At 39.7% G+C, this 23,307-nt stretch overlaps 2 protein-coding genes across 2 annotated transcripts; both read left to right on the top strand.

The window, feature by feature from the left end:
- The first annotated feature begins 826 nt into the window (after positions 1-826).
- On the top strand, positions 827-7,856 carry mvb12a (multivesicular body subunit 12A). Its single transcript, XM_074695329.1, has 10 exons — positions 827-949; positions 2,787-2,876; positions 5,047-5,130; positions 5,228-5,327; positions 5,726-5,855; positions 5,951-6,091; positions 6,307-6,416; positions 6,497-6,555; positions 6,659-6,724; positions 6,805-7,856. Exons 1-10 carry the CDS (start codon positions 827-829, stop codon positions 6,889-6,891), a joined length of 990 nt encoding a protein of 329 aa, XP_074551430.1. The 3' UTR covers positions 6,892-7,856.
- Positions 7,857-9,733: 1,877 nt separating this feature from the next.
- LOC141785803 (transcription factor AP-4-like) lies at positions 9,734-18,440 on the top strand. Its single transcript, XM_074664327.1, has 7 exons — positions 9,734-10,112; positions 12,305-12,470; positions 12,609-12,707; positions 13,648-13,818; positions 14,577-14,723; positions 14,919-15,086; positions 15,791-18,440. The coding sequence occupies exons 1-7, from the start codon at positions 10,024-10,026 to the stop codon at positions 15,944-15,946; spliced, it is 996 nt and encodes a 331-aa protein (XP_074520428.1). The 5' UTR covers positions 9,734-10,023; the 3' UTR covers positions 15,947-18,440.
- Positions 18,441-23,307: the final 4,867 nt, after the last annotated feature.

Here is a 23,307-nt window from a genome sequence, read left to right on the forward strand (position 1 = left end):
GAGAATAATTTGAAAATAACTGAAACCAATTTGTTAAAAACAGAGAAAACAAAATGCATGAATGTATCCTTTTTATGGTTTCTGCAATTTTCAGCCCAGTACTTTTAGTAATGTATGTGTTCCAGTTTGTGTTTTATATGAATAAACGGAGCTCCTTAACATGATGAAAAATGAATAAAGATTAGCTATTAGAATTCTGTGAGGGTATTTTTCCTTTATTTACTTTATCAAGATCTGTTTACATATGCAATATCATCAAATAACTTTAATGTGTGTAGGGCTTCCATTACCAGCTTCATAGCTTCCTGACTTCCCTTTGCCCTCTAAAAATCACCCAGCTCTGTGTTTATCTCTGTTCCCCTGCTTTCTCCCTGTGCTGTCTGTCTTCTCCCCACCTTGCCCGCCTCCTCCATTTTTCATTAAACCCCCTTCACTTTCTCCTCTCCTCCACGTCAGCCTGCCCCGCTCACCCTCATTTTCATGTAAATGACCATCGATCCTCCTCTCAGCACCTCTGCCTACACCAATTCTGTAGCTGTGTCGACGAGCTTTATTTATTTATATATTTATTTTTTATTTTTTGATACAGTACACAGTTAGTTCTTATTTTGGGAGTAAAAAAAAAAAGTACTCCACGGGGTATGAATTATCGTCAGAAAATACTTGATGTCAACAGCTAGCATACAGAACAAAAACCATTGTGGTAACTGAGGTTTGCAGCATCAGGCCATTTCTCTGACTGTAGTTATGCCGCCATCTAGCGTTCAGACTGGAGCTCGGGTTTATTTGTGACGTACCTACGCAGGGTATGACGGGAGTTGGAGGAATGATGGATTCAGTACTTCCTGCTTTGAGAAGGAAAAGCAAGACATCTCGGCGGTGGACAGAAAAGTTGTTCTCCTGCCAAATTGTTTCATCTCACAATCACCGAAGTGAACACGGAGACACAGTAAGTTTGTCTTTCGATTTTATTAATACGTAATCAATAAAGCAGAGGCAATACTGTAAGTTTTAAACAAGGAGGAGCGAAGTTTTGCCAATGAATAGTCGCTAGAAATATGTGAGTCCGTCTTGTCACAATATGGGAACATACTCTCAAGAAAGTTTTTCTTTAACGTCTCTTGTTTTCCCCATTTTTCCATTTTTCTCTACATAGCCCATAGTAGTTTTCAGGAAACATAGATACACACGAAGTGTTCTGACAGTTTTTTAAAGGAAAGCAATAAAACTGTCACTGATTTTAGTTGGGCTGTCTGAACTTCTGTAACAATAACAATAGGTGTGACGTAAGAAACAAACAACCACATTTCCCACACACATACCTCTACAAAAGTTTTTGACAGTTTAGTTCAGTAGTCTGTGGCAATGGAAAGTTGTGTTCATCCAAGCTCAATGATCTGTAGTAATCATCTTCATTGCTTTGTCATGTAAACACTGACAACAGATCTACATATTTAAAACTGGACTGTGCTGTATGAAACCTTATACAAGAGACTTTTCTTTTTGGCATGAAAGCTTTCAGAGTGATGACGATGAGGAGAATTTATACCAGGTATATTGATATTAACAAATATGAGATCTACTCAATTCTTCTTTTAAAGAAGGACAATGCTGAGAGAAGAAAAAAAACTGTGCAGTTACTGTTCCTACAGACCTGTGGAGCCAGGAAAAGCTGTGAATTTAAATCATAAATCAGGGTTTTGTCCCAGAAGAGTGTTTTTCCACCAATATACAGAACATGGCAACTAACATATGTTTACAGTCCATCTGATACTCCTCTCTTCTCTCCGCTTGAAGAGCGAGAATTGAATTTTACAGTATAATGTGCATCCCTAGCAGTTATCATTATACTTTATACTTACGATTCAATAATCCACTGTTAATTTCACACAGCTGTGTCAACAGATCAAGACTTGACTGTTTTTAATAGTGCACACTTTTAAAAAAGACTCTTATTAATGTCTATGTATTTCAGGATGATTGAATGGTTTGTTTGAGATTGTTTAAGAGTTAACGATCTGAGAGATCTAAAAACCATGAGGTGTTATACATCTGCTAAACAGTTGGGTAATGTCTCATATTAATTTTAAAGAGTGTCTGATTTTTTCATGCATTTAGAATTCTGCTTTGTTAAATCAGACACAGATGCCAATTATTACAAATTCTCTGACAAAAACAAAGATTTCAGAGATAGTATAAGTTGTCTGTTTATTTAAATTGCATTGATAATGCGATATAACACACTAAAAAAGGGATATGCTTAATCCCCTTTGCTGTGGTCAGGGAGTTTTTACCATGAATAGTTCTTTTCTATCCTTGAACATTCGGAGATAACTTGTCTGAGAATGGCTGGTGAGTCTGAATAGGATCCTTCTCTCCTAGATTATTTTGCACAGAGATAATCCAAATTCCTACATGAATGGGAGCTTATTTATTTCTGTCTGTCCTCACGTTGTCACATTAATGCAGAATGATGGTTTTCGCAAAGTCAGCAAAACCAAGACAAAACACATTCTCACATTCTGAGCAGTGTGGAAATTAAAAAAAAAAAGTGGGAACACGTGCTGCCACAGGGGTATGGTTGAACAACAAAAGCAGTAAGAATTGTTGATTTTTGTGTCAGGTCATGCACAAAACATAGCCCTCTAGGGTTCACAATCACACATGAGAGAGAGAAAAAAAACAAGCACACCTCCAAACAGTGTCAAAACAAATATTGAATCATCTTCACTTCCAGGCACCTCCCCTCTGTAGAGTTTTAAATCTTTTGCTCTTCTCTTCTTCAGATGTCGATGATGGAGCGAGGAACTGTCCGGCCAATCACAGCAGTGGCCTGGACTTCCAACACCAGCACCTGCCCCAGAGATTTCAGCCTGGTAGGAACACAGATGAACTAAACATAGATTGTCCATTCACAGCGTTACGTTACTGGAGTGACAAGGTTAACACAGTGGGAAAACCAGCAAATAATTACAAGACAGATATTAAAGAGGGGGTATTAAGTTTTCCCATTTTTCAACAGTGGCTGTAAAGCACCAATAATAGACGTTCATACTTTATGTGTGCAAATTTGTAAACTGCTACAGATCCATATGTTGGGGAAATCCCTGAATCTGTAAACTGCTCAAAATGGCAAGTCCCTTTGGAGATCTTTATGAGACCTTCATGAGACTTGTTAAGATTACGAGGCCCTGCACAAGGATCTCTTAACTGGTTCATGGTGTGTTGGAGGGGTGGGCCTAAAACACTAAGGTCTGCCCATAGCTCTTCCCCTAACATGCCTCCAATGGGCTGGCCAATCAGAAGGAAGGGGATTTGTTGAGCATGGAGCCTTAAAGAGACAGGAGATAAAAAAAAAATAAAGCACTGAACAAAGGATGAAACATGGGTTTGCTAAAACACCAGTGTGAGAAAATAGGTTTTTTTTTGAGCTGTAAATCATATAAAGCTGCTACATGGTTAGCAACAGGACACGATATAGCCTAAAAAAAAGCACAATACCCTTCTTTAAGGTTGTGGTTGAGTTACAGCAGACACTAATATGGCCTAGTTTTGACAAAGCCTACAACATTCCTAACAAACTTAACACCTGACATTTTTTTCAATTTCACATCAAAATATATGGTAGTTTATAATATATAAAATAAATAAATAGAAATGAATGAACACGATGCAGCCTTATAGCTGGAAACACCTCCTGTGTACTGGACAGATTGGGCCGTAGTCGTGTTATTCCTGTCTGGACACATTTCAGTCAAAATATATTCAAGGATGGTCAAACACTAAGAGGACACTAAAGCCTCAAGCACCAGGCCATATTTAAGGGTTTTGGAGAAGTAACGTAGGAAAGTTTGAGTGTTTTAATGGACTGACCTTTAGAGAGTTTTTCAAAGTGAGGTAAACTGGCAATAACAACCCTCCCTGAACCAGAAAAGAGCTCTGAAATTTTCCATTATCCACTGCTTTGAATGACTTGTACATTATATTGTAGGCTTATTCCATAATGTCTTCAAAAGGGACAGAAATGTAGGGAAAAATAAAAAAAGTGAAGTGCCAGGGGGCTGGAAAAATGTACACTTCCTCTATAAGACCTGTAAAGGCAAACAGATTAACAAGGCCTCTTTGTAAGTATAGGGTGGAAGAAGGTTTCTTTTTTGAATAACGGGATTTTGCATTTAACATTTTATTTGTTAAATCTGACAATTCTGAATCTCCTCTGCTTAGATTATAACTATGAAACATGATGCAGTTATCTATTCCTTAAAACTGACAAATCTTTAAAATCATTTGAATCACCTTTAGTGGGCAAAGATAACCAAACATCATGCAGAATTTTATATTTAGATGCTTTTACAAAATATTTAAAAACGTTTGAACAAAACTCCATCACATCAAAACATGTCAAAGCAACAGCACTTGAGCACAGTTAGTGATCAGAGCAGTTCTGAAAAGGACATGAAAAGGATTTGTATCCTGGCAGTCCAGTGCAATCATGATCTGTTTGGTTTAAGTGTAAGTGGGAGAGGTCAGCAACAGAAAAGGCTCTGTTCAATTCAGTGCTTGGTCTGCAGACTAAACTAAGGTCAGTTCTGCTTGACAGCAGCGGTCACACAGGAAGCAATACTTTATTTGTCTATTTCTGTGAGGTAATCAGAAGGCTAGATTTTGCTTATGGAACGCCAGTTGACGAGGTTCGATGCAATGAAAAGCTCCCGTGTACTTATTTTTATTATTATTATTATTATTATTATTATTATTATTATTATTGTTATCTATAAAGTTAATCCCTTCATCTTGCTTTTTGTACCTTTCTCATTCAGAAAGTACACACTGCTGTCAGGAGTTTCAAATAGTTATCAATTCAAGATTTTCATTTCCATCACACCATTTCAGGGTGGACCAGTGTTTTTCTTAGTTCAGTCAAAAGACCCTGTTTTAAAACGCCCCTTAATGACCTAAACTTGCCAAATTACCTGTTCTTAATGTAATTATGTTATTGATAGAGGAACTATCTTAATATACCTCTAAATCTCAATCTCTCTGCAGATCAGCATCACAGAAGACGGGGCCTCAGCAAACTTTACTCGCAGCTTTGGAATGAAGGCTGGATATTACCTCTGTTACTGCAAGGTATCACACAGAGATACAGTAAGAGTGGACACCAGGCCTTTGTTCTCTTTTGCCCCGACCATCTGTTCACAGACTGTTTGTCTCTGTCTCTCTACAGGACCTGGCAGGTGGTATGGTTGTCTCAGACATTCAGCTTATCTCAGAAAAGGACTCTATTCCTCATGGTTACTGTTATATAGCAGAGTACCTCGAACCAAGTAAGTGCCAATGATATGTCTTTTATTCTTGTCTTCAAATAGTTGTTTTGACCTTTTAAGTTCACACTGTAGCCCATAACCCCTGATCCTGACCTCCACTACTAATCCCATCGTTCATAGAAACATGAAACTTCATATGAACAAAGTCATAACCCACACTGTACTATTTGATATAAGGTTGTGAGGTTCGGCACAAATGTCCTCACTGTGATGGTTTAAAGCAGCATTTGGTCCTCACAAAGAGAGTAGTACAAGCCTATGAATAAACACTTGTTTACACATTCCACATAACATTAATATTTGTTTCATTCCCGGTACTGGTGCTGTATTTACTCACTGCAGGTTTACTTTGCAGTCAGATGGACTTCATGTGTATTTGTGTGTTTGTGTGTTTCCAGAGGCCTCTGTTTCCAAGAAGAAACGGGTGTGTGTACGTGTCGTCCCGGTGGGGAGTGTGGACACAGCTGTGTTAGACGTCAAACTCACGGCCAAAAGCAAAATGATGCTGCAGCACTACACATATGTGGGGTTGGTATCATTCACATATGCTTACATTTAACTTGAACTTGTATAAAAGTATTTGTTCATTACCATACAATCACTATTGCCATTCATTTCTGCAGAGACATCCATGGGTATGTGTTGTGGTGCAGAAAGGGTTATTTTACCAGCCCCATACCTCAAGCAAAGCCCCGCAGCGTCAGCCTGGATATCCGCAAGCTTTCACTAGATCAGCCGTCTGCTCCTCTGCCCCTCAGACCCAGGTACACTACTGAAGTGTTTCAGTGCTTTTAAAAGATCATAAACAGTGTGCCCTGCATCAGGACGCATGTTGTTCTTAGCTAGTTTGAATAGCTAATTGGAAAACCAGGTCTTACAGTTTGAAATGTGTTGCCATAAAAAGGGGGAATAGCTTTTCTAGCTTGAGTGCAGAGGCTGTAAGAACATGTGTTTAGGCTTGACTTCTTTATCACTGCAGTAACCCTCCTCCTCCAGTACCATTTGGCAAACTGAGTCAGAGGCGTCGCAGCCTCCACACCAAAGACAACCAGGATAAACCTGCTGACAGCAGCATCCAAGGAATCACAGGTGCTCACAGCTTCATAATGAGGAAACTTATCGTGCTTTGCCACTGAAGAAATCCCACTAATCTTTGCATTTTCCTGCAGCTCTGGATGGAGTTCCCTTCAGCCTTCACCCAAAGTTTGACATCCAGGCTAATGGCACGGTGGGTTGGTAAATTACTAAAGTGATGGGTTGTATTTCTAAAAGCTGTGTGCCTGTGTGTTTTTCCAAGCCCCCAATCAAGTATGACACATCTCTTTTACCAGGCTCTTCAGCTGAACTCTCAGTTAAACAACATCCGCATTAAGTCTCTCCAAGACATTGAAAATGAGGTGGGGTCACGTCTAATCCTCCACATTGTTCCAATAATTCTCAAATTATGAGTTTACTCACTTTGTCTCCGTTTTGCCAGTATAACTACACCTTTGATGTGGAGGATTTAGCTGCCAAGAGGACCAGACCTTCAGTGCCAGCCAAAGACGCACCTTCAGATCAGTGAGCCTTGGACTTTGACATGAGCTTGTCAGAACCTGCATTTCATGCAATCCAAAGGTGACTGGCTTTTTGTACCATGTCTCTGATGACAGATGAGGATGATGCCAGTATGCAGCTCTTTCATGGTAGGCTTTACCTTGAATTGTGATAAGAAATAACCAAAAATTAATGAAAAGCACATCAAGAGGTCAACCAAAGGCACAAGCATTTTACACTAGTCGGACAATCATGTTACAGCACAGTTTTTGGTGGTTTGGTTATTCAGTCACCATTTTTTTTCCTTTAATTTTCTTCCTACTTATTAACTTCTTCAAGCATTCCTGTTCTACTTACTTAAATCAAAACAAAATAGTAGTGATGGCATCTGAACAAGTATTTTGAAAGATTTCTGCCTATAAACACTGTTTTTGATATCATCATCCACAAATCTACTCTATTTTTTCTACAAGATACAACTAATCTGCTACATCAGGTTAGCTTTCTTTGTTTTAGTATGATTAATTTATTAACGAAGATTTGTAATATGCCGTAATGTTCAGGTGTATCACAAACATGCACTTACCTCTGACCATACTCTAAATGTTTTTATTCCATGCTCACATTAAATACTACAACCCTTTAAATGTGAGCACTTATATAAAGTCTTAATCATTTAAGTGTACTGTGCTGCACATTTTAAACTGACCTAAGTTACTCTAACATATCCAAAAGTCTGATGCAGATTTTATTTTTTCCAAAGAGAAACTCAGCATCAGGCTTGTACTCTGGCCAAAAGTGGTTTATACTTTTATTTAGGTGAATGGAAAAGTGTTGAGAATTTAACTTAAATGTGTTGAAAGATGGGAGATATTTTCTTTTGTTTACTGTCAGGCGGAATAATGGCCGAATATTTATCTTTTTCATTGCACACATAACAACTTTATCTTGTTTTTATGCTTTGTCTAGCAAATTTTAATTGCATGGAAAAATAAAAACAAAGAAGTACCATTCCATGTGTGATGTCTTTAATAATCTTTCATATTCATGTGATTTATAGAAAAAAATAAACAGTATTGCATTTTATGTTATAAAAAGCAACAAATTGGCATTACATGTAATAAATTGGGAGTATGAGAAAATAGTTAAGAAACGGGTGGCTTAAAAAGGCAAAATGGTATATCTCATTATAGCTCAGCTGCAAAGTGCAGAAAATTAATGTTTGAATTAAGAATTAACCTAAACATGTGTTCGTCCCTCATCAGTGATGTACAGTGATCTGAGCTCTGGTGTCAGCAGTGTGGGCGCCAAACCATGCAATACAGTTTCACAGAGAGATTCCAAATGGCTTGGCTCACCGGCTAAACAAAAAAAAAAAAAATTTAAAACAGATCTGAACAAAATTTAGTTTTTGTTTTTTAATGTCAACATAAACAAACAAGTCTAGATCGTTTTTTTATAATACAATTCTTTCCACAAGAAAATTGTGATTATCCTTGTAAAGTCATGACATTACAGAGCCAAGCACAACAACTCCTTTACAAATGTCTATGTATTTTAAAAGATTTTTTTAACCAGCAAATTTCCATGTTAACAATCCTGCTGTCTTTTTATGGCAGCTGGAGAACCGAAATGTATGGTGTATTGCTGCCACCTGCTGTACATGTTAAAGTGTTAATAAAAAAATATGTTAGTTTCATAAAGTTAACTTGTGCATCCTTAAATTCCTGCAGCATAGACTGTGATGCAATCTATCTTACATTATTGTATGGCAACAACTTTTTAAAAATCTGAATGAGCTTAAATACTATCTTATTGACAAAATATCTTACTTTGAAAGGCTTGTAGATTTTTTTTTTTTTTTCACTTTTTTAAAAATTATTATTCATTTAAAACATGCGTTTTTAAATCATAATTCAACTCAGAAAGTGGGGGGGGAAATGCACAATTAATAGACAGGTTGTGACCTGACTGTCTGTATAGAATTACAGATTTAATATGATAAACCTGGGCCAAATATTTGGTCACTACCATCAGTGTAACTCAAAATTTTAAGTGAAAATAAATCATTATAACCACATCACTGACTGCCAATTTTTTACTTAAAATAATTTTTCTCATTGCTTTTTATAGACACAGTAAATTAAGTATTATTTTAAATATATGTATCTATTTCGAACCCTTCCCTGTGTTTGGGTTAGGCTACGTTTAAAAGTATAAGTGAAAAAATGCATGGAACAAGATGAAATGGGATTATTTTTTTTTATTTTTTTTTATTTTTATTTATTTTATTTTATTTTTTTATTTTTTTATTTTTTTTTTTTTTGGGGGGGGGGGGGGGGGGGGGCACCGGAAATGAAAAAAATCGGGTCTGGATTGTTGTCGTTCGGGGACCCTGATTTGGCTTCAAGGTTAACATTTTGTCATATCTTTTTAATTTAGTGATGCGGGGCTTGACAAAGTATTGACAAAGTTACTCACAAAATCCGACTTAAACAGTTTAGTCCTTTGGCTGCCAATGTACTGCACAAGAAAAAGCATACTAAATAATCTGAAAGGATTAAAGTCTCTTCTTCTTCCTTCTGTTTCTTTGCTTTGTGAATTTCATTATTTTTACGCAGTCTAAAAGGTTTTGTTCGCTGCTAGCTGGCTCGCACTAGGTGTGTAGTTGTGGACTGCAAAGCTGCAGCTACACACAGACTCTCCTGCAGGTCTGTTTGTTCTGCTCTCCGGAAAGAGGGCTCTGATTCCAACCAGCTGTTTCCCGCCTCACAAAGATCAGCTGCACACACACACACACACACACACACACACACACACACACACACACACACACACACACACACACACACACACACACACACACACGGTAGGCGGAGGCAGTAGACATACACACACAGACACGTAGTAGGCGGAGGCAAAAAGCCACACACATACATTGGAGGGAACCCCATCAGCTGAGGGAAGCAACACAGCTTCAACTTACTTTTATTTTTCTGTCTATTATTCATATTTCTTGATTTTGTCGCTGTATCTTGGAGATGCACCATTGAGGAGTTAAAACCAGAGCTCTGTGCTTAAGACGTACTTCATTATACTTTAACAAGGACCGCAGTGAAGGAAGAGAAAAACACGGACTACATAAGGTGGCTTTGAAAGCATGGAATATTTCATGATGCCGACAGAAAAGATACCGTCCTTACAGCAGTTTAAGAAGACGGAGAAGGATGTTATTGGAGGTCTTTGCAGGTGTGTAGCTTGCTATTTCTTTTGTTTATCGGAAACTGATTGCACAAATAATCCCTCGTGTGGCTGTTGTGCGTGTATGTACGTGTGATGCAGTGTGACTTCAGTTAGCATGCTAGCGGTTAGCCGTGCTGCGATGTGTTGCCAGGAGGCGCATGGTGGTAGAAATTAGCAGCTTCGTGGCCAGATGCTGATGGCGAAAACGAAATGATGCAAAAACCTTTAATGTCATTACAGTTACCGGCCGTTTGACATGTAACAGCAACGGAGGCATGTTCGAAGTCATTCAACTCAGAAATATGTAAATCAGCGACGCGAAATCGATACATTTGCGTCCAGTTGAACATCAACCACGTGGTAGTTAACGTGCTCCCTACCCCTTCACTCCTACAAATCTATTAGCATGGTGGCAGCATTACAGTGTCCACCATATCTTAATTTAGACGGAAAGCTGACCACTAAACGTAGTTAATATTGTGTGTGTTTTAAATTAATGTGTTTAACGTGGTTTCAGCCATGCTTTGTGCGTAGCAGGATAACGCTCTGCGCAGCAACCATGGCTGTGTCGCGTGCTACTCTTAGCTTAGCTTAAGCTAACGACATATCGCTCTACGTATTTCATTTTCCTTTACCCGTCATGTAATTGTTTTGTTATTTAATTCGCAAAGAGAATTTAAATGGAAATGCGTCGTACTGGGTTGTAAAGACCAGAAGTTATTTGTTTCTGTGAACGGCAGACCCCTGGCCGTTGCTAGCTTTTGCTAACGGTTCAGCGCATTGTTCTCCATGATGTCAGGGGGCCTGCTGCTGCTGCGCGCGGAGTCAGATTACATTAACGCAGCAGCACCTCACGCGCCCTCCGGCGGCCATGTTGGAGGTCCGCAGCTCATGTGAACTGCAGCTGACAACAGCTGATTACAGCCTGAACCTGAGGCAACACGACACTTGTAAACCATGTGTTCACTTATATAACCTGGCTGAAATGCCTTTTATTGAAACCATGGTCAATGTTTGTGTCACAGGGGCGAGATTTGTAAATTTTAAGTTGATTTCAAACTTGCCGGAGGATATGCAACCGCGTGTCAAAGTTTGGAGACTGGGCTGAGTGCGAAACAGATTGTGTAAACCAAATTGTTTTTTACACCGGATCAGACAGAATATAAAAACTAGTGTTACGAATTAAAGAGAACATGATTTGTTTCTTTGAAAAGGAGCGTGTCCACAATGTAGCTGAATGCAGGAAGTCTGCTGATGATAAGTTGAAGAGATCTTTTTGTTTACTGGGCATTAATGTGCCCGCATGTTTATGGGGTGACAGTTTTGGACTGCAGACAGGCCAGTTCAATACCTGCATTACTTCACTATGCTGTTGTGCGATAGAATGTGTGTTTGGAATCGTCTTGTTGAAATAGGTCTGTTATAAAAATACAGTCTACTTGGCAGGACCTGTTTCTCCAGAACCTTTACAAATCCCTTACAAATGTGCAGGATATCATTGCCATGAGATCTATTGCATCCCCATACCCCAGTGATATTGATTCCTTTGCTAGTAACAAGTTGGATGGCTCCTCTTCTCTTAAGACGATCTTAAAAATTCCTATAGTAGGGGTAAGGGTATATTCATGGCTCCCCAGCCTTCCCAACACAAGTTTCAAAAGAAATTTCAACATATGTGCAGAAGAAAAATATTTTAGATGGGACATGAAATTAAGCAACTTGTGTGTAATGGTTTGCACCAAAGGGAACTTAATCTTATAAATAGATAAGAATTTGTTTTCTTTTACTTAACATCCCAGATCTTGTTCTGAAGACCAGTCGTCGTCTCTGCTCTGTGGCCAAATTGAGCTCTAATGGTTCACACATTCTCCCCAAAGTAAATATGACGTAAGAGTTTCAGCCACTATGACATCCTAACCTCATGAGACAGAGGTGTGTAAGAGGGCGTTGGGTTCAGCCAGACTCAAAGACCTTCAAACTGTGACAGAGGAATGTAAAGAGGTCTTGAGTGCCTCATCAAGTTCCTGGTTTAGGGTTTATGGAGCTCCTTGCACATGTTACCGTTGCTGTTTGTCAAAACCTGAGCTAGAGAAAAGATCTTGCATGTATCACAAAGAAGCTTCTACCTTTTCTGTTCAGACACAGAGCCTGCGTGGACAGAATAATGATTATTTGTCTTTCTTAACCTCTGCCCTTAGTCTTGCCAACATCCCTCTCAGTCCAGAGACGGCCCAGGACCAGGAGAGAAGAATCCGCCGTGAGATCGCCAATAGCAATGAACGCCGGCGCATGCAGAGCATCAACGCAGGCTTTCAGTCTCTCAAAACACTCCTGCCCCACACAGATGGAGAGAAACTCAGCAAGGTACAGAAACATGCACACACACAGACACATTGAATACACCGTCATTGGTCTTAATTTTACTTAACATTTTGCTTCTGTGACACTTTCTTGAGAAATGTTAAGTTATTGTTGTCTTCTGCCTTTCTTATTCCCTGTCAGGCGGCCATCTTGCAGCAGACAGCAGACTACATCTTCACCTTAGAGCAAGAAAAAACACAGCTTCTAGCACAAAACAACCAGCTGAAACGCTTCATCCAGGTGACCACATGTTCCACTGTGTTTGATAATAGATATGCTAAACCCATTCTGTGTGGACATTTAGTGCTTACTACTACATATACCAGTAAATTAAACTCTTGAAATGTTATGTATTAATTTCATGCAGTCAAAAACTTTGTGTAGTGTTGACATTGTCTTTCGAGTGGTCTTATCGTGGCATGTTTACCATAAAATGTCTTCCAAAAGCATTGTTTTTACATCCAAAATGTAGTATTTGAGATGAAGATTTCTTTCTCTGGCTTTTGTTATCTTCAGAATGCATTTGCTCCTCTGCATGCTTCAATCCTTATCCCGTATACAGACACCCTTTCAGCTCAAAAGTAAAACGATTGAACGACAAGTTAGCCAGAGGCAGACTGGTTCCATGTCCAGCTGTGAAAACATGTTAAACTTTATAGCTTTAGCTCTTGTGTTTTACCTTTATTCTTTTTTTGAGGTTTTGTTTACTACCAAGCTTTCTTTACACATGAATGCCGTTTTACTTTCAAATTTAAGCAAACTTGTGATTATTTGCAGAACGCCCTGGTTAGTTCAAGTCAAACTGAGTTAGTGGAAGAGAAAATGTATTTTGTAATTTCCTGTAGACCACTATTTGTACTAACATCTTGGCTGATTTTTTTCCTTATATCTAATTCTTCGCCCTTAAATGTCTTAATTTATCCCCTTTAGCGCCCCTCTTGGGATTCTATGAGTTGCATTAACTCCAGTCAATATGTGTTTACTAGTCTTGTTAACTTGTGCTGTCCGTTTATTTACTTATAATTTGCAGCAGGGATTGTTATTACATGAAGCCGGAACTCCTCAGAGTCCTCACATCCCTAAAAAACCACACCCTTAAGGGCACTGGAGCAAAGATGTATACCAAGCTTGAAATGTGTAAATGTTGATCTGACCGTACATGATGTTCATGTCATTGCAGGAGTTTAGTGGCTCCTCGCCTAAGAGGAGGCGAGCAGAGGAGAAGGATGAAGGGATCGGGTCTCCAGACACACTGGAAGAGGAGAAGGTGGAGGAGCTAAGGAGGGAAATGTTAGAGCTGCGACAGCAGCTGGACAAGGAGCGCTCAGCCCGTATGCAGATTGAGGAGCAGGTGAGGATGAAGAAGTAGTTTCAGAATAACTGCACGGCTCAGGTCTTCTTCCTTGTCCTCTTAAGTAGTGCAGAAATAACGAGATGATGAAAGCACAAAAACACTCTGATTCTCAACCACTTCTCATATTTTAGTTTCTGCTAATAATATGTGATCATCAGTCAAAGATGATGTTTTTTACTTGATACTGTGACTGTATGTGAAGACCTGGAACTAAATACTACTAAGCATACAAGTCTGAAAACAGTCCACTCAGATAAGTAAATAAAAATCATAAAAGATGTTCCTTGGTGATGGTGTGTTTTTAAAGGAGGCCGTGTGGATCAGGGAAATACTCAGCATCTCTGGGCAGTGATATTGTGTCACTGGAGGTAAAGGCTTATCACAGGTTATCTGACTTAAACCATCCATTCGACTTTGTGGTGATCAGTCATGCTAACAAGCAGTGAGATGTGGTGTTGACATATTTACCCACTCACCATGCAGTTCCTGATTGACATCCTGGATCTACCTGACCAGCAGGTTGAGACAAAGAAGACAAAAAGAAACTTAGAAAGGCTGTGAAAGAGAGTAAACAGTGGTGGCTCTGTGGTCTAGATGCTCCCCCTAAAACAAACAAAAGGTTTTTGTTTCAGAAACCAACAAATACGTTAAAATGAAAAGCTGTTCTTCTTGATTATTTTGTAGTATAATGCATCATTTAGAGTTGAACTAAAAGGATTGAATGTTTAAAAACAAGTCCCTGTGTTTGTGTGCAGATGCGATGTCTGGACACCCAGCTGCACCCTGAGCGTCTGAAGGTGATCACCCAGCAGGTAGAGGAAGAGCAGGTGCTTCTGCAGAGCCAGGCGCTGTTGAGACTGCAGCAGATCCACGCCGCTGAGGGACAAACACACAGTCCAAAGGTCAGAATTAGACACACACACCCACACACAGAGAGCAGGAGTCTGTAACACAGAGGAAAGAAAACAGAAGGCTTCTGTTATTATTTCTTTTTAACCTTTAAAGGGACTTGACTCTGAAAGCTCTGTAGAAAGTGGTGTTGGATTTATGTTTAGCAAAATGACGATTCAGCTTTTTCTATTTTGTTCCTCCTTTAGGTGCTGACTCCTACTCCCCCCGCACCAACCCACCACCCCACGGTCATCGTGCCAGCCCCAACACTAACCCAGCACCCCCACCATCATGTCACTGTAGTAACCATGAGCCCGTCTGTCCACACCAGCACCGTGTCCACGTCTAGACAGAATCTAGACACTATTGTGCAGGTAAGAGCTCGCACACAGGATTGAACTCAAAGGGCCAGTACCAGTTCTACCACTTAGCTCTCGGCTCTGCATGTTCACAGCTAGTGAAGGCCTATCTCAATTCTCCATTTAGTCAAGGGGGAGGGGCACACAGTCCTCCAAACAAAGACAAACTGTGATGTCACTTGAAAGGAAGGGGTATGAGAAATTACTTATGATACCAGCACTGCCGGGAATCATGATACTCGTGTTTTCATCAGCTATCCAATAATTTTCTGCTTAAAGTAAATATTATCCGTGTTTTAAATAGTTGGTTGTATTTTAAAATTGCTTTATATATCAATCTAGTTGATGCTGCTATAGCCACAGTCATACATAAAAGCCATACTGATATCAGACCAGAGTGAACGGCAAACAGACTTCACTACTATGACCTGCAGTATGTGAATGATTTGAGAGCTAGGCTGCATTCAGGAGCTGCATTAGCTACATAAGCTATAAAAGTGAACGCTACAGTGTTCAGAACCAACATAATATAGGGTCTGAAAACTTCCCTTTCTCCCTCAAAGCAGAGGGCCTAAGGAAAGAAGTAGACTCAGGGGAAGGGGACAACTGGGATTGGCCCCAAGACTTAGATGTTATTACAGTCTTCACTTTGCACTTTGAAGCCATAGATGAAACTTGTGTGTTTATTTTCTGTATGTCCTCTCATCCTCTGCTCACAGGCCATCCAGCATATTGAGCGCGCGCAGGAAAGAAGAGCGAGCGCAGAAGAAGAGCAGAGGCGAGCGGTCATCGTCAGCCCCGCGCATGTCGCCATGGACACCGCCTGCTCGGACACAGACACCGACACAGAGGGCGAGGACTGCTCCATGAACTGATCAAACCCATTGACAAGCGCACAAACACACACACACACACATACACTTAAAACAACTTACTCACTGTAAGATTCCCTCCAGGAGCTTGACTACTTTTTAAACAGAAATCCTTCTTTGGCATTATCCAAACTCTTAAATCCAGTGGTTAAGCTCTGCGTCAGTCTCGTACTGTAAAAATTCTGAAGTTTGAGAACACAGGACGGTCAGTGTGTTTGAGGAGGAGGCCCTGTGGGGTTTCTGGAGGTTGTTTTTCAGTGTCAGAGCCGGTCTGTGGCCACTTGAAAACTTTGACGGTCTCCTCATGTAAGCTCTCAGCATCAGTCCGTCCTAGGTGTGTGTCAATGTGCTCCCTATAGTTCCAGTGTCACCGTTTGCCGTCGTCACCAGCACGCTGACAGTGTTATTTGTGCTACAAATTGACGGAGAGTTGAATGTATAAACACAATAAGTGAGCAGCTCATGATTCTGTGGGGGGAAGTGGATTTTTGCGGTTTCCCAGTCTTAATTTGTTTGTTTTCTTATTGACTTGCTGATATTCTTGTGCAAGTTGCCACAAAAAAACAAAACTTAAACTACAACAGAAGGCATTTCTGAATATGAAAGTTTGGGAAAAATTGATCCCAAAGCTAATTTGAGGAAAAATGTTGAATGAAATTGTGTCTGATTTACTTGAAACATGTTTTCATATCTAAATAAGCCCTTAGAAAATAAGCTGTTGAACAATTTACATTGATCGTCTTATTTTGTCTTCATATTTTTCTGTCAGGTTACTGAATCTTGAAGGTGGACATTTTGTTATATTACGTTAAACAACTTTATACCAAGTCTTTAAAGGGGAACCACAACCTGAGAGACAAAATCAGACTGAAGTCTTATTTCCGCCAGCTCATGTCAGCCTGGTGTCTGCTCTCTACCACAACCTGTGGTAACTACAAAAAGCAGCCGTTCAATGGGATGTTTATATTTTGGATCGATGTCAGACAGTCTGACTGGAACTCAGTTACTCCTTCACTTTGTCTGATGAAAAATCTGCAGGCTTCTGGTTCTCCTCCAAAGACATCCAGTCCGTCTGCTCTCATTGTTTCCTTGATTTCAGTGACTATGCACTAGAGTTTTTGGTATTTATGCAATTCCATCTTCAGTCAGTTTTGTTGGTTTCATTTCTACATGAGGTGAAGTTATCTATGCACCGTCGATAGGTGTGCACATTACACCTACAGTTAATGTCTGAAACTTGACCTGTGTTTATCAAAGAATGTAGTCTCTGCCTGCATGGTGCTCTTTGTCAGCCGGTGCTCTGCTGACCTTAACACCTTTCATATAACTTCACACCTGATCACGTTTGTCGCGTGTGCCTGAAGTTTGCATGAAGGTGTGTCATTTACACATGTATGAACAGCGTACAGTGAAGGGGAGCAGAGAGGTTTTTCATTTGTTTGTGGTCACTTAAATAGAAATAAACTTCAAAGTACAGCCTGGTTACATCTCTCACAACTAGTTTAACGTTCAAAACTCTAGAAAATTAACACAAAGTGGATCAACTGCTATGAATTGAAGCTACACACTCATCAATAGCTGGATGTTTGTTTTCTCTGAATCTAACAACAGAATACATAAAAAAAAAAGAAGAAGAACAGAAGTGACTTGTGAGATCTGTCTGTCTGTCCACCTCCTGTTCTGTTGCTTATGTTTCTGTCGGGGATTGGACTGGAAATCTCTGCTCGGAGCCTGCCTCCTGTCAGACTCTATTTGATCCACAACTTGATGCTGTAAACATTCCTTTTATTTGGATCTGTATCTGTCTTTTGATCTCTTATATGTTCTCTTGCCAATTGAATGCATGTTACTAATTGCTGTTTTCTCTTGTCTAAATTGCGCTTCTTTTGTTTTGACATTTTGTTTATTTTTCTGCGGGGGTTCCAACATTTTCCATTAACTCAATACTGATGTGTTCAGTGTGAAGCTGTCTCCTGTGAGATGTGTGGACGCTTTTCAATCACTTACACTGATTTTATATCTGGTTAGACTAGTTGCTTTTTTCATGCTAAACATGGGGGAAATTTTGCATATTACGTTTGTGAAATTTTGTTGAAGGGTTTGGTGTTCTTCTGATGGATAGTGAGTCTCAGCCTGAATCAAGCTCAGCTGAGGTTTGCTGTTTGTTGGTCAAACACTGTCCCTAAAGTGTTTCTGTACATTGTGTTGCAGCACTGCTGTCTTTTGATGGAATTTGAGGTATTTGATATGAAGCACTTGCTGTTCTGTACTGCCTGATTCAGTGATGAGGAACTTATTTTTGTCATCTATTTTTTGTGAACTCTTTTCTTGGACACAAGTCAACACTTTTCATTGTGTTCAATATTTTTTTCATTCTTTATATATATCTGTCATTCTTGTCCTGTTTTCCATTTTTGGTGACAAGCATTTTTTTTATATTTTTGTGATTTTTTTTCCCATCAGTCCAGGTCGATGAGAAGCTGTTATATTTTGTTTATAAAAACTTGGGTAAACAGGCCTTTGTAAAGATGAAAAAAATAAATTTGTACCTTTTTTATTACAACCCGTCTGTTTCCCGCTTTGTGTGAGGTGCATGTTATGAGCTGTCCATCCACCAGGTGGTGACAGAGAGCAGCTCCTGCTGGCAGTGGTGAAGTCTCTGCTGCCTGGAGTTCTCATTTCTGATAAACACAGGTGGTACACAGACATCTTTAATCCTTTGAGAAGAAACACAATTAACGGAAAGCTCCAGCTGTGCCTGCTTAACTGAAATACTTCTTTTAATCTCCTGAAGTTTGCAATAAAACTACTCTACTCTTTAAGTGGTAATCACAAGTTAGAAGTTGCACAAAGATTGGCAACCAGTGATCGGGTTTGGACCCTAAGTTGAGATTGCTTGGTTTCTCTACTATCTCCCAATTGGTGCACTCAGCTGTTCAGACACAAAATGGCTGATATGGCTGCAGTTGCAGGGTGCCACCTCCACTGTTGTGCCCTCTGACCTTCAGCTGAAGCGGTATATATAGCAGAGAGAGATGAGTGGAAGACCCCTGGCAGTTAAAATGAAGTCTCTGCTGTCCGTGTGTGGCTTGCTGTGTCTGCTGGCTCTGACTGCTGCAGGTATGGAGGGGATCACCGGGGGTCTGTGGGTAATGGGTTCAAGTTTTTATAAAGGTTGGAATTATTTTTGTGAGTGTGCTGTGTTAAATGGGAACACTAAGCTGTAAAGTAACACATGTATTTGATTTAAGTCTTTTAAAGTGTAACAGCTTTTGAAGTCTTGCTGCATGTGACTGAAGAAGGATTTTATAGGGAAGTAACACCACAAAGGCTAAAAAGTCTTATTAATAATGTACATACAACCACTCAACATGAAAAGATTGAAAAACTAATTCAATTTTTCACAATGAGAAAATAGCTCTTAGAGTCTCGGGTTGTGTCTTTTAAACAAGTTTCAACCACCTCTGTTGCTTCTTGTCTGCATCCTTAAGTAAAAGTGGAGCATGTATTAACGCTGTGGAGCAGCAAACTCAGCTGACGGGGCAGAAACGTGTGTCACTGGTTGTCATGGTGTAGTGCACAGCCTGTGTTAAAACTGAGAAAGTCAAAGCTGAGGTGTGACACCAGGTGATGGAAACTGTCCTTTCTGCTTTAACGTCCTGCAGAGACACACAGTGACAGCTCTGACAGAGGGACAAACTCACCTCAATGAGTCACACTCTGCAGCAGACAAAACCAGCACTGGATGGAGTTCATAGTTTTAACTTTGGATTCATTGTGGTCACAGTTGCATGCATTTTTCCAGTGATTTTATAACATGAGTGCCAAACATTTGCATCACTTAAAGGTGAGGAAGGTCACTTTTAAGAAACCAGTAGAATGTCATCAAATAGTAGCTCGCTCCACTTGTCTAAAGGTTTGTTGGATGGTTTTTCATGTTTGGTTAAAGTACCCTTGTTTGTCCTTGCACTGATTCATTTTGTCCACTACGAGCTGCCGTAGTCAGGTGTCAGGCGTCAGTCAGACAAAGTCACCAGATACTGTGGTCACCAATGCATTGCACTGATACACATCTCTGTAAGACTGAAGGGTATGCTCACACATGCACCATGTGTATAACGCTGATCAAAGACACACTCATCATATGCCTGAACTGAGAAGATTATCAAAAACACTGAGTTGAGAACAGTTACCCTCCAGGCCAGTTTCAGTTTAAGTCAGTCTTGTTTAAAGCCTCATCACTGCTGCTCTGCAGAGCTGCTAATCTGTCATTCCAGTCAGCAGGGTCCATGTGGAGGGGATGTCCCGGCTAAAAGCAGCATGAGAGCACAGCAGAGGGCATGTCGGACCAGAGATCAGTAGCCAAACAGCTGGACTGTTTAAAGTTACATAAGCAGATAATCAAGCGCTATTAAAAGTTTAGGCAAATGTCGATTAATTGAAGTAACAACAGAGCTGTAGGGGAAAAAGATCCAACCACACATATGTCTACAAGTTAACAGTACAGATAGACCAAATTAGTAAGAACATGAGGTCATTTGGCGTAGAAAGCTGAGTTAATGAATACAGATGTCACATTTATAGATAAGGACACAAAAAATTTAGTTTTGTTAACTACAATGTATTTCATTATCAACACTAACCTTTAAAACAGCTGAGATCAGAGCTCTGTTTTTCTATCACATGAAATATCTGACCAATGATATCAGCACACAGCTTCAAGAAAAACAAAATCATACAGTTTATCTAAAAACACTAAACAGTTTATAAAGAAAATCAAATTCATGATTTTTTTTAAACAAATCTAAATCCTTCATTCCAACTCAGTTCAGTTTTTAGCATTTGTAATACTTAAAGTTGAATGAAAGAAGGTAGAAAATCCATTTTCAATGTTGCAAGAGAGGAAAAGAGAACTTGGATTTTCCGGAGACTTGTTCTGTAACTGAGGATGTAGAAATGCTCATTTTGTCGTGTACTTAATGAAGTCCAGTTGACTCTGGAATGCTTCGTGGAGTTACACAGCAAGTCGGCTGCATGTCATCCGTACCAGTGCTGACGCATTCATTGTTCTTGGTCTTTGAAGAGGCACTGAGTCACACACAGCAGCGCACTGTTGCAGGGAATGTGAGCAATAGTGCAGCAGAGTTGCAGGCCGGCCTCATGACAATCAGAGAGAGGAGAGGACGCTTCACTTCCTGAAAATAGGAGTGGAATTATCCCTCCTTCTTTTCACCCTCTGACTCATTGTGGGACTATTTCTGTCTCAAAGATGTACCGTACAACACCCAGGCACCTGTCCCACTCTGTCCCCCCAGTACAGTGCACTCCAAACAGCAGAGTGAGAAAGCACCAGAGAAGTATGTTAGACTTCATTTACAGTTCAGAAACAAAGATCTGCACACTCATTTAACTCTCTCTGAGTGATATGGAGATTTTTATAGGTGCACATTTTAAATAAATAATGATACTTTCATGATGTGTAAGATAAACTTGGACAAGCCTAATAATTGACAAACGTTTTGCTTGGAGACAAACCCAACGTAAGTTGTAATGACTGTTTAAGCAGAATTTATAAGAAAGAATAAAAGTAACGATCCACAGAGTTGCATCACCCAGCTCTGCAGTTTCAAACAGCAGCCATGCTTTATAACATACTTTTCAACTTGTTTGATTTTAAGGTCTTCAAACTTTACCGTTTATATTATATAACACTTTCATGTCCAAACTTAAGTTTCCAGCTGCAACAGGCAGCCTTGCAGCAAACTAGTTTTTTACAATTTTAGATTTTTTCACCAAAAATGTTTGGATTGTGAACTTGCCCAAGCATTTAGCAAAATGGCGGGTACTTAAATTCATCAATAGGACATAAACAAATCTACCCCCCCAAAAATAGTGCATGCTTCCCAATGTCTGTTACGTGCAGCACTCACAGGTTTAAGTGTCTGTGAGGACTTTCTAAGTGATGCTGAAAAAGTCTCACTTCAAGATAAATGCCTAAATGTAATCCACATCCTAAAATGAGATTATCAGCTCAAAAACTGGTTATTTCTAAATGCTATTTCTTAGCTTCCTGGTTGGGTCAGGCAGGACCAGATTGATCTACAGCCACTCAAAGTGTCTATGACAACACCACACTGGCTGACAAAGTTTGGTAGTGAGAAGAGAGATCTGTGCTCCTCTCTGCTGGAAACAATTGCTTGGATTAATTCTGTTGTGATAGTGGACACAAGAGCTGGGATGTAAAAAAAGAAAAAAAGAATTAGAAGAAGGACTGAAGAGCAAAAGAAAGCTTAACTAGAGAGTGATAGAGCACAAGCTGAAGGCTACAACACAAGTTTGCTTGTCGTCATGTTTCAAACAAAAGTCCTGTGTAACTGTTGATTAATACCTTACCTTGCCGTGTTGCTGAACAAAGAAAGTCATGTTAAAAAGAAGAGCCGATCTCCATTCATTTTTCAGAACAAACACACAGCTTTTTAAGAGTCACGTCATCACACCAATTCTGACCAAAAGTGCTGCTACAATCTAGCATTACGCCTTTATTGTTTACTGTAATGTTGATCTTATTTTACCAGGGGTCATAAGAAAGTGACTCTAACCCAGAGGAAATGTGGGTCAACTCTGTGTTGACATGTCAAAAATGCTGATGATAAGCCGGTATATTTATAGCATAACAGCAATCATAGTTAGCATGCTAATATTGCTCATTAACAGAGTAAAGGTGTTCCAGCTTAGCTTAGTTAAAGCATGCACCTTGTCTACCCAGGCTTTAGTCCATGTTGCAGCTGTCACATGTTTAACTGCCTGCGTCATCCATGTGCTGCGTATCTCCTCCTGCCCTGTGTCTCCCTTCAGCTGTCCTCTATGAAAACAGCAAGAAAAAATAACTGTCTTACATTAGGATTTATTATTTTCGTCTTTTCAACAGTCCTGCTTAATTCCATGATAATCAATTTGGCATCATTGAGCATCAGCAGCAGCTGTCACCAGCCATCAAGATACCTTGTCAATTAAATGGAAAACTACTTATCTCCCATATCATTCAGCAATATTTGTTTTCAGACACCTGGATACTTTAACATTTACTTTGTATGGTTTCAATCTTACTGTAATTCTCAGGGATTTCACCCTTTCATATTTACTTGCTTTTTGCATCACAGATCTTTTGCTCCAAACGTCACATTGTTGTCATCTTCCGAACTGTTTGGAGGCTATATTTGTTCATCCATGATAAGCATCTCAAAATAACAAAAAGAGATTTACTCCCCTTATCTCACTTTTGTGAGGCATGCTGTGTGGAGACAATGAAGAGGGTTAAATGCAACTTGTAAGACAGCAGAGGCCTGTTGGGTAAAGTATTTGTA

Source organism: Halichoeres trimaculatus, unplaced genomic scaffold (genome assembly GCF_033239565.1).
Source record: "Halichoeres trimaculatus isolate MK-OKI-2021-1 unplaced genomic scaffold, fHalTri1.1 fHalTri1_scaffold_2, whole genome shotgun sequence".
NCBI lineage: Eukaryota > Metazoa > Chordata > Actinopteri > Labriformes > Labridae > Halichoeres > Halichoeres trimaculatus.